General features: G+C 39.2%; 1 protein-coding gene across 1 annotated transcript in view; it reads right to left on the reverse strand.

Annotated features, from left to right (window-relative positions):
• Nucleotides 1–16,452, reverse strand: part of igf1ra (insulin-like growth factor 1a receptor) — a 145,678-nt gene that overhangs the window by 2,562 nt on the left and 126,664 nt on the right. The window contains 11 exon segments of the mRNA XM_052097026.1: nt 3,661–3,795; nt 5,605–5,734; nt 6,885–7,047; nt 7,353–7,460; nt 8,754–8,983; nt 9,387–9,440; nt 9,443–9,456; nt 9,540–9,642; nt 9,809–9,974; nt 10,341–10,483; nt 10,695–10,972. Of these exon segments, the coding sequence (XP_051952986.1) occupies nt 3,661–3,795; nt 5,605–5,734; nt 6,885–7,047; nt 7,353–7,460; nt 8,754–8,983; nt 9,387–9,440; nt 9,443–9,456; nt 9,540–9,642; nt 9,809–9,974; nt 10,341–10,483; nt 10,695–10,972 (1,524 nt within the window).

The following is a 16,452-nucleotide window of genomic DNA, read 5'->3' on the forward strand; positions in this document are numbered from 1 at the left end:
GAACACTTCACAAATCGGTATTATGTGGAACAGCTGAGTTCACATTTGAAGCAAAATAAGCTTCATAAAACCCATGAACATAAAGTCTAGTTAGGTACTGTATTACCACATCTTGATAAAAAAGACCCATACAAGCTAAGAATACCGTTTGTGCTCACTGTGCCATAGAAAGAAATGCTCATATGTTTGAAGTGACCTCCAACCACCGGTTCAGAGAAGACAACGCATCTGGGTGCCCTATTCACACAACACAGACCTTCTCACAAGGACATTCCAGAGTATACGCCTCAAATACTACACTGGAAGTGGGGAGGGCAGAACCTGATTTTCTGTTGGGCATTAGGAACCAATGAAAGCCACTTTTCTGTGGTTTAAACTTCTGAGACCTTCCCTTAAATCATCTGCATGTTTTGGACGCAGGCCTGTGTTCTTAAGTAACCTGCTTGATTGCCGTTTGTTTGACAAATTTATAACAAATGTATTTGTCGTTACTCAAATAAAATATTTTATTAAAGTCCTGCCCAATGTCAGAACTCCCAAAAAGTATATGTTCATAGTAAGAGCATGATAAATCAATGCATCTATGACATAACTACTGATATGCAACTGTTGCAGGAGCTAAATGGAGAAGTATGGTTGGGAATTGAGGACCGCTTAGTCATTTTGACTATTGACAAATGAGTCCCAGATGATTGGTCTTAAATGATTCATACACTGATTCAGTCTGAGCAAATACTGAATTAACATGATCTGACTCACTCGCTGAACTGGAAGTCATTTGTGATTTGAAATAAACCAAGAATTGGTTTTTATGTACTTAAAGGAATAGTTCACACAAAAATGTGTATTCTCTTACCATTTACTCACCCTCATGCCATCACACATATGTGTTCTGCAGAACACATATACATTTTTTAGAAGAATATCTCAGCTCTATAGGTCCATAATATGCAAGTGAATGGTGACCAAAATTTTGAAGCTCCAAAAATGTCAAAGGCATCATTAAAGTAATCCATATGTCTCCTAGAATATAACCCCTTTTTTAGTACCCACAGTTTTCCTGAGCAACCACTGGGCAGTATCATAATGACTGTAATTGCCTGTTTTTGTTACTGGTCTCGAGACAAGGTAAAAACTACCGAAACGAGCAATTCAGAATAGAACGACAACCATTTAAGTTAATTCGAGTACAAATTTATTTCAGGCTCAACTTGTGCAGATGTTTTCTGTCATAACAACTCAAAGTAGTTGATGATATCAACATAACTAACCCTGGACCATCACTTCATGAGTGATCTACATACTAAGGTGAGGCACTGTCAAAAAAACGGTCATCTCACTCTGTTAAGTATAGCACTTTAAAGCCAGATGTATTTGAAAATGTTTACAAATGTAATATATTACATTACCCGCTAAGAATACACGCAGATGTGAGCGAAAACACTTGAGACTGGAAATTGACAAGGTGAATTGTGGAACACTACAGCATTCAGGAAAAAGGTGGATAAATCTTGACATCAGCAGTCTCCTTGGTGATCTTGAAAAAGCACATAAAGGCAGCATAAAAGTACTCCAGTGGTTTAATCCATTTAGTGTAACACACCAAAATATAACTCCTTTTTCACTGTTCATCTTGCCATTGCAGTCTTTTGGCACGATCATGATTTCAAGCTCAATGACACTTCCTAACACCATCTAGGACTCTGCAAATCTGTGAAGCACTAGGAAGTGTAATCAAGCTTGAAATCATGATCGTGCCAATTGACTGCAAGATGAACAACTTTTTCAAAGCTTTGGTTACCATTCACTTGCATTGAATGGAACTACAGAGCTGAAATATTCTTCTAAAAATCTTTATTTGTGTTCTGCAGAAAAAAATGTCATATATCTGGGATGGCATGAGGGTGAGAAAATATTGGAGAATTTTCCTGTTTGGGTGAACTATCCCTTTAAGGTTCAGTAGACAGAAAATTGGTGTAATTATTGACTGGATGTTTTAATATTACAACGTGTAGTTAAAGAATCGTTAAGTGAGAATCAAGTAGAAACATTATTGATTAGTTCCAGGATAGAAACTCCTAGTAGTGAATTCAACATGACACAGAATGAAACCCCCCTTTGTTTAAGACCTTACAAGACCGTTTGATGGATCTAACACACTATTTCTGGATCCTTGCCCTTGTTTTTCAGTCAAGTATTACTTAAATTCTCATGATATCATGCACATGTGACAGACTCCCTGACTTCATGATGTTTAGTTTAATGTAATGATGAGATACAGATGACAAGTTTGAAAGCCTTTATCTTTATGGAGCTGCTTATGTAGTGTAGTGAAGCATATGTTAAATCCTCCTCCCTTTGTAATTCTTGGCTCTAACACAATCAGGACACCCTATTGTAGCTGCCATGGAAATGGGGGTTTGTGTTTCCATAACAGTTGCAATGAGATGGAGAGAGAGAGAGAAAGGGGTCAATGGAAATGGAGGGATAGACCTCGTACAGTAACTGACATCAGCCCAGAAAAGGAGAACGGCATGGAACAGCAGATCTCTGACGCACTCGGATGAAGATGTGAAGATTTTCTTTAGGACTGACTGGTTAGAAGCTCTTAATAAAAAGTAGAGCTGCATGGGTCACACAGTTAATCACCCCTGGGAACTGCATGGAGCTTCCTGACAACATGATGTCACTAGTCTTCTTTTAACCCGTGACGTTAATGTCACCAGTCAGGCTTACGCTTGACCTGATGTTAGCAGAAGCATCTGGTGACATACTATTGACATTTTAGTGTGATATTGCAACCCTAAATAGAAAATAACTGGTTAGAGGACAAAGGGTTAACATTGTAAATGAGAGTGCCAAATGTCTGGCTTTGCGTCATCACAAACATGCACATGATGGAAAACACAACGTGGGTTGCTATATTTGTGTATGTTTTTTTATAATTTGGTGTCATTATGCACACCAAAGTGAATGACACTTGCGCCTCTTTGTGTCGCATGCCATAATTCAGCAGATATGCATGTCCAGGAGAAGGCGACTATATCTGATGCTCGCAAACTGTCTTTTTTGAGGAGGCAGCTGGTTGCAAGCAATGTATTTGCAGCACTGCTTATGTTCCTCTGCCACTCATGGTCCACATATGCGTGTGTTTCTGTGCAACTGATTATGTCATCATGCTTTAAAAAATGCATGTACAAGTCATTTTACTTCCAGAAAAAGTGTGTACCCGAGTACAGGTTTCTTTCTCACTTATGCAAACTGTGCCACAGTTCCACTGCAACCGAGCTCAGATCACTTCCTACAGTTAGTCTTGGGTTCGGTACCACGGTCCGCTCCACGGTCCACAAAACAGCTTTCACATTACCTACCTTTTATGCAAACCATGCACTTTTTTGGACAAAACTGCCAGTGTGAAAGCCAAGACACAGTGTCAAGTTAAAAGAACTTCAACATCATCTTAACGCATCACAAGGCACGTTTCATTTGTTGAGTTGCATCTAGCTTTTTTTGACAAGAGTCAGTTCGGCCTCTCACATCCCAAATCCCAAGAGCACAGTGTGTTCTATGGTGATAATTAACCTGTGGACCATTTGGAATCCTTCACGGACCAGTTTGAGATCCAATTTATAGGGTCAAGGTATAGAGAGAGGGACTCACAACATGTCAGGGCAGTTGTCTGGTTTATCCAGAAGTCCTCCCTCCATGACGAAGCGCAGAACTTGCTCGTTGGACATGCCCTGGTAGGGCTGCTCGGCTAAAGTGGAAATCTCCCATAGAACCACTCCGAAAGACCTAAAGAAAAAGAAAATGGATAAAAGAATAACTTTCCAGAAGCAACACAAAAGCATTCATAGTCCAAATGCAAATCTTGCAACAGTAAATGTCACAAAACACATTTCTCCTATTACGCCAGCAACCATGCACATCATGTAATTCAATCTAGTTGGACGAGGACAGAGAGGAAAGGAATGAGGCCATTTATGGTCAAGAATTATGAAGAGCTTCTTTGGGACAATTGCAGTCTTGCAGAGCCTAAAAGTGGCACTAGCCTGTGGCGTGCTAAGAGGTCTAACACCACAGAAAGGCTGCGGATGCATCTTTTATCCTTCATGGTTATTCAAGTGCTTTTTTTTCAAACCCAAAACAACAAAATGCTCTTTTTAAAAGTCATAACAATGTAAGGACGCAAACACCACATGAGCCGCTGACCTGAACTTTTTCTTTTACTGTGGTGTTTTTGTAATCCCTGTGTTCCTCATTAAGGAAAATGAGTCCATATATTATCCGCCGGCCGGTGAGAAAGTGTAGCAGAGGACCAGAAACTCTGCAAAGCCCAAATAAAAACCACACAAAGAGCACACTGTTGCCAGTCATTATTCATTAGTTCTCAGAGGACAAATTTTCTGGCCCGGGATCTAAGACAAAGCTCAACACCCTTTAAAACAGGACTATTACAACAGTGACTTGTATCTACAGTAATTGGCTGCAACATCTGCATGTTGAAAGACAAAACCGCATTAAGAGCAGGCTGTTTTTTGGGGGAAGGAAACAAATAAAGACACCTAATGGCGAGGTTTATGGGAGTACGAGATGGGAGCTCGCGGTGGCCCTTTTCATCTTGGGACTTCAAAAGAAGCAGATACGGAGAGAGGGACAGGGAGGCGGGTCTGTGCTGGCACACCAACCCCATCATTACCAAACATCTGGGGGAGGTTAGGAGCGCAAGGAGTGACAGAGCTGTGGGACGCTGGAGATTGGGAAACTGTGGAATTGGAGGAGTTGGTCTACGGCACTGTTACTCTAGTTTACCAAGCCGACGCTGCTGGGACTGGGGCTGTGGCATGGAGAGACAGTGTGTCTGAGTCACAGAGACGATGTGTTTGGGCACGTTTTGGCTGGCTGAGACTGGAAGAATGTCTGGATGTGAAGCATATTCTCCCTTGACACAGAACATCAGTGGAAAAAACATTCAAGCAGGACTATGAGGCTTCCTATTATTGAGTGAATTGCACAGAGGTGCAATTAAAATGCAATTTGGGCAGTTGGAGCCTTGTTGAGAAGCAGAGCATGCAGAAATTTGTATAGGCTAATGCATTAGTATCTAGTAGTCTCTGATGGGATGTCCCGGTGCTCAGATAGACAAATGTTCCCAGTGTTCCAGAAGCACAGGCGTGCACAATCACACACAGGTTCAAACAGATACACGACCAGTGAAAAGTTTGGACACAAATGTGAGTTTCTCATGAACTTGTAATTTTTTTTTATCTAGAGGCTTACATGTAAATGCTTAAAATGAGTTTTTTAGACAAACATAAATGGTAGTGACATAGTGAATATTTTTTTTTAATGCGTGACATTAAACAGAGAATGCCAACAAGTGCCCAACATACATGGGAACTAAAAAGCATCCCAGAGAATGTGCAGAGCTGTTATCGAAGCAAAGTGTGACTACTTTAAAAATATAAAATATGATTATTTTAATAAAATAAATCAAATAAATCCACACACAAATACACTATGAAAAGAGGCAACTTCAAATCTTGCACGTGTGGGCGAGTGTGTCTGTGAAAAGAAGAGGCAGTGAGGACAGAGAGCTCATACCAGACATCAGAATTTGTGGTGAACACGCCATCTTTCAAAGACTCCGGGGACATCCAGCGGACAGGCAGCAGCCCTTTGCCTCCTTTCCGATAGTAATCAGTCTCGTAGATGTCTCGTGTCATGCCAAAGTCTAAATACAGGAATAGGGAGGAGATAAGCTGCAAGAAGTATTTCTTAAAAAAAATGAATGAATCCCTACCATACTCTATTACTTTTCAATAATTACTTTGTAATGCTTTTTAATCAGAATTAAATAATGACTTGGAAACACAAATGGATTTGTGTGTTTTGTTTTAAAAATCCCACTAAAGGAAAAATTCTCTAGGAATAAGATGCAATGTTGATATTGCTGCTTATTGCATGAATTGTCTGCATTGTTTTAGCCTCCAATTCCCAAATCCCTGAGCAAATACCAGTCTTGCAAGTCTGATGCTAGGTTGCTACAGTAAGTGCTAAGTTGTGAAGGAAACAGAAAAATACTGCGATCTGACATACTGTTTTTTACTGGGTCTGAAAGGTCATTCCATGGTGGTGGAATGACCTTCCCAACTCAATCCGGGAAGCTAACTCACTCTCTATCTTCAAAAAACTTCTAAAAACACATCTTTTCCAAAAGCACTTAACCGGTTTTTTATTTACATTTAAAATTATTTAAATGTAAAATTATTTACATTTCTTGTTGCACTTAAATCTGTTTTGTATACTATTCTGATGATAGTGAAACTTTGTAATATGGCACTTTTGTACCACTGTCTCCCTAAGATGATTCGCTGATGTTCTTCCTCTTTTGTAAGTCGCTTTGGATAAAAGTAATGAATAAATGTAAATGTAAATGGGTCTGTACAGCATCACTTCAGCATCAGAATCAGCTCTTCTCGATGCTTAATGCATCTGGATAAATTGGCACTATTCTACATCATTTGATCCTCATTGAGAAATTACGGCTACCATTATCAACAGAAAGTGTACACAAAAAAATCTATTTTTAAATTAAATTCTGTCTATTGTATGCTTTTCAGGCACGGTCAAAACGTGACTTTAACTGTGCCAGGAAAATAAGTTTTGTGAATAAGGTGCAATCAATAATGAGCCAAATTTACATGAAAAGGTTGTTTGAAATGACAATTACTTAATTTAAATTCTCACAGTGCAGCTGTCTGAGTGCATATATAAAGCCTGTTTAAACTGGATTGAGGTGGCAAGTGAATAAGACGCAGGTTTTTGTGTTGAAATACCACGCACAAAAACAACTGTTTAGTGAATTTGCCCTTGAGAATTACCTCCGATTTTCACAGTGAAGTCTTCAGCAACCATACAGTTCCTTGCAGCCAGGTCTCGATGGACAAACTTGTTGGCATTAAGGTATGCCATCCCGTCCGCTATCTCACCAGCCATCTGAATCATCTTCTTCAGCGGGGGAAGAGCCTGGCTACTAGAGCCCTGCTAAAAGAGCATAAATGCTGCATTCAACACATTTGCTTTCTCTACGGAAAACAGCCAAGCTGACTGCAATTTAGAGCAGCCTCTTCATGCTGTGAACATGCTTGCTGATCACACATCAGTGCAGAATAGAAATTAGTTAAGATTGGTAATAAACTAATAGATTAGTTTTAATCAGCTAAAAAGTAACAGAGCTAAATTATGGGCTAATAATCAAAGTCATGCAATTCTGCTGTAATAAAAAAGAACTACAAACATTGCTGGCGTGAGTGGCTTGTACAGGCAAAAATGATGAAATGCTTCAGTACCTCTTTAGAACGGAGAGACCGCAAGTAGCTCTTCAGATCACCACGTGTCATCAGCTCCATTATAACTAGAGTGGGCTGGCCTTGTGAAACCACACCCAGAAGTCGCACCTAAACAAAATGAGTAAAATAACTCAAATCTGCGAATAATTTCCTTTTTGATTTTTGGTTGAGTTATAAGTCTATCTTACTACATAATATCTGGCAAAAGTATTCAGACCCTTAACCAATTCATTATGGTTTACAAACTCAATTAATTGAGCTACATGTTCTGCAAATCTTTGAAATTAATTACTTTGTGCTGTTTTTATGACAATATATATTGTCAATATTACATTTTAATAAATTTTTTTTTTTTAATAAGCTATTTGCATAAGCATTATGCATAATGTTGATTACCACAAAAAATAATATGGACTCATCCCTCTTTCTTTTAAAAAGGCAAAAATCAAGGTTACAGTGATGCACTTACAATGGAAGTAGGGACCAATTTTTTGAAGGGTTTAAAGGCAGTAATGTGAATCTTATAATTATATAAAAGCACTTACATTAATTTTGTTAAAACTTATTCTTTTTATAGTAAATAGTAATTTTTACAGTCATTTTAGGGTTTACTGCATAACTTCAACATGGCAATGAAGTTGTAAAATTGGATATAACTTTAAACAGAGAAGGTTAGTAAGATATTTTATTGCACTAAAATCATGTTAACATGCATATTGTTTACATCTTGTGGCTATACTTTTGAATAAGTGTATTTGAATGTTTTCGGATCCATTGTAATAGCCTCACTGTAACCAGTCTATATTATTTTTTGTGGTTTCAACATTATGACACAAATGCTATCGATCAAGCTTAACTTGTATTAAACACGGAATATTATTTTAATGAACTTTAATGATCATACACCGATTAGCCACAACATTAAAACCACCTGCCTAATATTGTGTAGGTCCACCTCGTGATGCCAAAACAGTGCCAACCCGCATCTCAGAATAGCATTCTTCTCACCACAATTGCGCTGAGCGATATCTGAGTTACTGTAGACTTTGTAAGTTTGAACCAGTCTGGCCATTCTCTGTTGACCTCTCTCATCAACAAGGCATTTCTGTCCGCAGAACTGCCGCTCACTGGATGTTTTTTTTGTTTTTGGCACCATTCGGAGTAAATCCAGAGACTGTTGTGTGTGAAAATCCCAGAAGATCAGCAGTTACAGAAATACACAATCCAGCCCATCTGGCTGGTTTGATACAGGTTGGCATTGTTTTGGTGGCACAAGGGTGGACCTACACAATATTAGGCAGGTGATTTTAATGTTGTGGCTGATCGGTGTATGTTCTGCTTGATAGCACAAAAAACCATGCTTCAAATTTTCATTATCATCAATTGTGCTCTCTTCCTTACCACATGGTGACAGTTGAATTCCTTCATGACTGAGGCTTCGTTCAAGAACTCGATGCGTTCACGCATACTGGCTGATTCATTTACAGTCTTGATGGCCACTCTGGTCTCTGGTTCATCTTTGACGACTCCCTTTGCGATGCCCTCATACACCATACCAAAGGAGCCCTGGCCCAGCTCACGACACATGGTGATCTTTTCCCGTGCCACTTCCCATTCATCTGGTACATACACTGAGGTCGCAGAAATACAGAGGGCTTAACACCTTTGAACAGGTTATGCAATGCAGCACACAGGACAGTAGCAATGACAAATCATACGGTTGGCATAACTCAGACAATAAAGAAAAAGTTACATGATGACTTCATGACTTAATTAGGCAAATTATTCCTAAAGCACCAAATAATTCAATTTAAGTTCATAATTCAAAAATAATAATAATAAAAAACTATTAAAAAATATTTGCAAATTATATATGAATATATAATATATTATATATTATAAGATATATTTTATATTAATCTTGTTTTAAAAATGTTATGATATTTTAATTAAGAAACAAGACAAAATTCTGATTGAGAAAATGCTTTTTTACAGTGTTAGGACTATTTTCAGAACAAAGTTGACAATACGCACTTTCAAAAGGACTGAAGTATTCAGGGTTCACAGAAGCATAGAGTACTGCGTTCCTAACCTGTCATTATTCCTGTTGGTAAAAGGAAACATTATACACAAACACAATGAAAAAAGTACTTTATTTTAATTGATTTTAATAGAAGAGACATTAACCTCTTTTTGGTGACAAAGATGACAACAGTGATCACTGATGCGAGGAACAACACCACAATAATAGGGATGATGATGGCCAGGTAGATGGCGTTATCATGATTTCCTGTAAGAGAGAAGGACAATCATGCAGAATTAAAAACCACAAAATTAACATTAGGAACATTAGGTACATTACACTTCCATAAAAGGAGCTGTTTCATAGCTATCATAAAGCATACCTCACCCTAAACATCAAATTATAAAGAGATTTTGATATGTGCGTTCCTTACTTTTGGGGGGTGGCACGTAGAATGACACTGGTTCAGTCCAAGACCCATTTCCTGCCAGAGAAGTGGCCCTAACCCGAGCAGAATAATTTCCAGAGGCCAGATTACTTAGCTGAGCTCCTCGCAACACCCGGTACTGCTGGCGTGATATGCACTCATGCTTTTCAGGCTGTAACACACACACATACAGTATACATACAGCCAGTTTGTGGGTTTTGTTGCAGTTTTTATGGTATAGTTCACCCGAAAATAATTATTCTGTCATAATTTACTTGTTGAGCTAATCCTGTGTGACACTATTTTTTTCTGAGAACACAATAGGAGATGTTAGGCAGAATGTTAGCTTCAGTCACCATTCACTTTTATTGTATGGTAAAAAGATGCAATGACAGCAAATGGTGACTGAGGCTAATATTCAGCCTAACATCACTTTTTGTGCACCATGGAGGAAAGAAAAACGGGTTTGCAAATTACACATTTGTATTTTTTGGTGAACTATCCTTTTAGTAGTATTTAAGTTAGTTGTAACACTAACCTCGGCTCCAAGACGGTATTTGATCTCATACATGAGGATCAGTCCGTTGGGATGAAGAGGTTCAGACCACCGCAAAAACACTGTTCCTTCTCCCTTCTCATCCCTCTCCTGAGTTACACTCCCGGGAATATCATCCGCTTTGTCTGGGATAAGACATAACTCTTCTAAAGGCCTGTGCTCTCACAATAATTCATATAGATTTCACTTGCAATTCAGTTTTAGTTGCTGTTAACATGAACAGTATAACTAATAATAATTATGCTGTAGGAATAGTAGAGAATTATTGGAATTTCAATATTTTAAATGAAATGTTGCTACATTTGTTCACAAGTCTGGTTGGTTACATTTGCTGACCTGCTGGTTTGGTTCTAGAGAAGACAAAAGCTGCAGCACTGCAACGCTGGACCTTATGGTTACAGGCGTGGATGTCGATGCGGTACACAGTGAAAGGCTGTAGGTTGGATATCTCTATGAACTCAGTATAGGCCGTGCCCTCAGAGAAAGGGTATTCTCTCTCCTGCAGCTCTGGGTCAGTGATGTTACCCTCCAACCCTGTTAAGTTCCTGCCTGCACCTTGCATCACTGTACCATTGGCCACTCCAAACAGGTCTCGACGCTTTCTGTCTGGAGGTCTGAGGGAATAAAAGAGACAATGAAGAACAAATTGAATGGAAGGATATGGAAAGGGTAATGAAAGGGAAATTTTAAATGGAAGGACAAGAAAAGGAAAGAAAGAGAAATGAAAAAGAAAAGTAAGGACAAAAAAGGAAAATAATGGAAATGGAAAACGAAATGGAAAATGAAAAGTGAAAAGAAAGGGAAAGATGAGAAAAGGAAAGAAAGGAAAGGGAAATGAAAATAAAAGGGGAAAGGAGAGAAAAGGAAGGACAAGAAAAAGAAAGTAAAGGGAAAGGAACATGGGAAAAAAGGAAATGACAAGAAAATAAAATAAATGGAAAGTGAATGGAAAAAAAAAGAAGCCCACCTGTCCACATCGCTCGAAAACCTTTTTATTAAAGGGTCAAAATGAACTCTTAACTAAATCTCACAAATTTGCTGGGAATAAAATACTGTGGCAGGGCGGACGGCGGGCCGGGTCATGATTCCGCACACCCGGCCCCTAATTAGGCTGATGAAACCTGAGAGAGATAAGGGTGACAGGAGAAGGCAGTGCGACAGAGAGAGAAACATTTACGGGCAGCTGTCCGACACCTGTGTGTGTGTGTTTGTCTTTTTGGTTCAGTTCTGTTTTAAACAATTTTTTATATTATCAAGCCGGTTCTCACCTCCTCCTTTCTGTTCTCTGTATCCCGTATAAATTAATAATTCTGTGGAGGCAAGGCATAGATCTAGTAGGGTCAATTAACAAAATATCATCTGCGTAAAGCAAAAGCTTATGCGCCCTACCTCCCGCCAATTCCCCTGGAAAATCCTACTCCTTTCTTATTGCAGCTGCTCTGGTTCCAGGGCAAGACAAAACAATAATGGGGAAAGAGGGCAACCCTACCGGGTGCCCCTATCCAGAGTAAAATAATATGAAATTAATCCATTGCTATGTACCGCCACTACCGGGTGTCTATAAAGTAACTTAATCCAACCAATAAAAGTATTCCCGAACCCATACATTTCCAAAATCTTAAAAAGATAATCCCATTCCACCATACCAGACGCCTTTTCTGCTTCAAGCGAGATGGCAGCGACCGGAGTCTGATCATTCACCACTGACCACATAATATTGATGAAATGCTTAATGTTATCAGAAGAGCTATGGCCCCTAATAAACCCCACCTGATCTATATGTATAAGAGATGTAATAACTTTACTTAATCGGTAAGCCAAAAGTTTTGACAATTTAAAATATAAAATATTTTTTATATTTTAACATCTAGCTGGATCATGGAAATTGGACGGTAACTCTTACACTCGCTGGGATCTTTGTACTTTTTAAGAATCAGACTGATACGGGCTTGCGACATGGTTGGCGGAAGCTTCCCATTTTTTAATTGTTCCATATAAACTCCATTATAAAAAAGTGAAGCCAATTCTGCAGCATAAGATCTAAAAAAACTCAGCGGCAAAACCATCTAGCCCTGGAGCCTTGCCTGTGGGCGAGGCCTTAATTGCCTTGCCTGCTCCTCCAAGGTTATCTCAAAATCAAGAGAATTGTTTTGCACAGCCATCAGTTTAGGAAGTTCTAATGGATAGACGAATACTCCACAAAAAAAAAGTGCGCTCAGTTTCCTCGGACAGTCAAATGAATGTTCAGTTAGCCAGCCCAGCTGCTTCGTGAGTGCAACAAATTACCTAATCACTCAAATGTCTTTTTTTCACGCAAGAAATACTTCACAAAACAAACTCCAGCCAATAGGAGGCATAAGCACAAAGAACGTGCAGATTTATCCACAAAACTGTCCTGAAGGAGTGTTACTCAACAAAACAAACTCCGGACCCAGCACAAAAAAAAACAAAAAAGGCGCTCAGTTTCCTTGAAGAGTCAAGTGAATGTTCAGTGAGCCGTTCCACTCTGCTGCAACTTGAGTACCACAATATAACTTCCTCCATTGACTTTATGAAGGACATCGTTTGCTGGGGACATGTGAATGTTTTACGGCCATCCTTAACATCTATTCTCAATTTGGCTGGGAACATCAGTGCAAAAGCAAACTTCCATTGATGTAAGAGTTTCTTGCATTCCTTGAATCGGTCACGTTTCTCTCTTGTCGAATTCGCAACGTCTGGGTACAAGAAAATGCTGTGGTTCATCCCAAAAATTGTTCCTTTACTTCTCACTACGGGCAACACAAGATCTTTATCAGATGATCTCATAAATTTGGCCAGAATTGATCAGGGGCTGTCTCTATCATCGGATCGCCGAGCCAGAACTCTGTGAGCTTGCTCAATTACCAGCTTATGGCCTGTTATGTCAAGCAGATTTGTAAAGAGCCCGTCCAGGAATTTCACTATATCCTGACCCTCTTTGGCCTCAGGAATTCCAACGATTCAGATGTTATTCTGCCGGCTACAGTTCTCTATGTTCTTCAACTTCTCCCTGACACGCTTCAAATCCACCTTGATTGCTAGCAGATTAGCTGATAATTCCCTCTGTGATGACTCCAGATAATTGATCAACTTCTCGAAATCCCCAACTCTTGTAACCACCTCAGTGAATTTCGTCTCCATGGCAGTGATCGATTGATGTATTACACACACAAACACACACCAAAATAAACACGCTCTACAGTGGTCACTTTAATTATAAGATACAATTTAATTCATTTTTTTAAAAACCTAAAAAATATACTTTACAAAAACAAGAATCACATACACATCAAACAAAAAATTAAAAATCCATCTACACTGCCCCTCCCCGAGAGCCCTCCAAAAAATGCCAAATATCCACCCCACTAAACAAATCCCATCTTCCCAACCTTTAAAAATCACCTCCTCAAGTGCTGCCAGCCCGCCCATCTTCCCGCACCACTCCCGAAATGAGGGTGCCCCAGCTGTCTTCCATCTCTGAGAATAATTTGCCTGCTAACCATAACTCCGTCTAGGACCCAACTTTTTAAATGGCTATCCCCAAAATTAATAACCTTCCCATCACCTAAGATGCAGAGTCTGGAGCAAAATTAAATTTGTGTGTCCAATACATCACACATAAATCTCTGAACCCTCAACCAAATTCTTGTATCTTAACACATCCCCAAAAAACATGGGTTGTGTCCCCGTCTTCTGAATTGCATTGCCACGTGTGTCTTTAAGACCAAGTCTAAACAATCTAGAGGATGTCCAATATAATCGATGCAAAATCTTAAATTGCATCAGATGCACCCTTGAATCTCTAGATGTAGACTATGTAAGTGTCGTTTATTATTTAAAGATCATGAGGATTTTGAATTATTTTACACATTGTCCTCCTAGAACAGTTATGGAACAGAGTGTATCAGATCTCACCTGTTTATGTCATTAATAGTGTTAAAACTTGCAAAGTGCGCAGAGCTCGCCATTCACACGTCCGAACCTTGCATGGTGTCACATGACTCTCCCTATCAAATCAAATCCCTTTATTGTCTACTTACTAATGGTCTCTTAGTAACAGGGAGGGTATTTGCAATACTCTACAACCTACAAAGCTCCTTTTTTGTCTCTTGAATCTTATCCATCATTTATCATCCAGAGTGATAAGAGTTTTAAAATTATTATGACAGCTATGTATCCTGCTGGGCTAAGATTTTTCCCTTGTGGAAATTTGCCATTTTAAAATTAAATGAGAGCTCACATCGAGCAACTGTTAACTCTTTCGCTTAAACCCTAACCTTTTTCTCTTATTCTGATATTGTTTCTTTCTATACCTTGAGGTATAAGATCAAATACATTTTAAGCATTCTTGCATAGTTATTCCTTTGCATAAATCGGCACTGCCATTGTATACTATAACTTAGCAAATAAAGCAATAAACATACAATAAACATTACTGCAGATGAGAAGATGAAATGAGAAGGCATATTTGTAATAAATATCAAATATCCATAAAGTCTTCACATATACAGGTCTTTCTCAAAAAATTAGCATATTGTGATAAAGTTCATTATTTTCCATAATGTAATGATAAAAATTAAACTTTCATATATTTTAGATTCATTGCACACCAACTGAAATATTTCAGGTCTTTTATTGTTTTAATACTGATGATTTTGGCATACAGCTCATGAAAACCCAAAATTCCTATCTCAAAAAATTAGCATATTTCATCCGACCAATAAAAGAAGTATTTTTAATACAAAAAAAAAGTCAACCTTCAAATAATTATGTTCAGTTATGCACTCAATACTTGGTCGGGAATCCTTTTGCAGAAATGACTGCTTCAATGCGGCGTGGCATGGAGGCAATCAGCCTGTGGCACTGCTGAGGTGTTATGGAGGCCCAGGATGCTTCGATAGCGGCCTTAAGCTCATCCAGAGTGTTGGGTCTTACGTCTCTCAACTTTCTCTTCACAATATCCCACAGATTCTCTATGGGGTTCAGGTCAGGAGAGTTGGCAGGCCAATTGAGCACAATAATACCATGGTCAGTAAACCATTTACCAGTGGTTTTGGCACTGTGAGCAGGTGCCAGGTCGTGCTGAAAAATGAAATCTTCATCTCCATAAAGCTTTTCAGCAGATGGAAGCATGAAGTGCTCCAAAATCTCCTGATAGCTAGCTGCATTGACCCTGCCCTTGATAAAACACAGTGGACCAACACCAGCAGCTGACATGGCACCCCAGACCATCATTCCTTCTCCCCAGTCTTCCTCCAGACTCTGGCACCTTGATTTCGAATGACATGCAAAATTTGCTTTCATCCGAAAAAAGTACTTTGGACCACTGAGCAACAGTCCAGTGCTGCTTCTCTGTAGCCCAGGTCAGGCGCTTCTGCCGCTGTTTCTGGTTCAAAAGTGGCTTGACCTGGGGAATGAGGCACCTGTAGCCCATTTCCTGCACACACCTGTGCACGGTGGCTCTGGATGTTTCTACTCCAGACTCAGTCCACTGCTTCGGCAGGTCCCCAAAGGTCTGGAATCAGTCCTTCTCCACAATCTACCTCAGGGTCCGGTCACCTCTTCTCGTTGTGCAGCGTTTTTTGCCACACTTTTTCCTTCCCACAGACTTCACACTGAGGTGCCTTGATACAGCACTCTGGGAACAGCCTATTTGTTCAGAAATTTCTTTCTGTGTCTTACCCTCTTGCTTGAGGATATCAATGATGGCCTTCTGGACAGCAGTCAGGTTGGCAGTCTTACCCATGATTGCGGTTTTGAGTAATGAAACAGGCTGGGAGTTTTTAAAAGCCTCAGGAATCTTTTGCAGGTGTTTAGAGTTAATTAGTTGATTCAGATGATTAGGTTAATAACTCGTTTAGAGACCCTTTTCATGATATGCTAATTTTTTGAGATAGGAATTTTGGGTTTTTATGAGCTGTATGCCAAAATCATCAGTATTAAAACAATAAAAGACCTGAAATATTTCAGTTGGTGTGCAATGAATCTAAAATATATGAAAGTTTAATTTGTATCATTACATTATGGAAAATAATGAACTTTATCACAATATGCTAATTTTTTGAGAAAGACC

The sequence above is a fragment of the Xyrauchen texanus genome, chromosome 29 (genome assembly GCF_025860055.1).
Source record: "Xyrauchen texanus isolate HMW12.3.18 chromosome 29, RBS_HiC_50CHRs, whole genome shotgun sequence".
In the NCBI taxonomy this organism is placed as follows: domain Eukaryota; kingdom Metazoa; phylum Chordata; class Actinopteri; order Cypriniformes; family Catostomidae; genus Xyrauchen; species Xyrauchen texanus.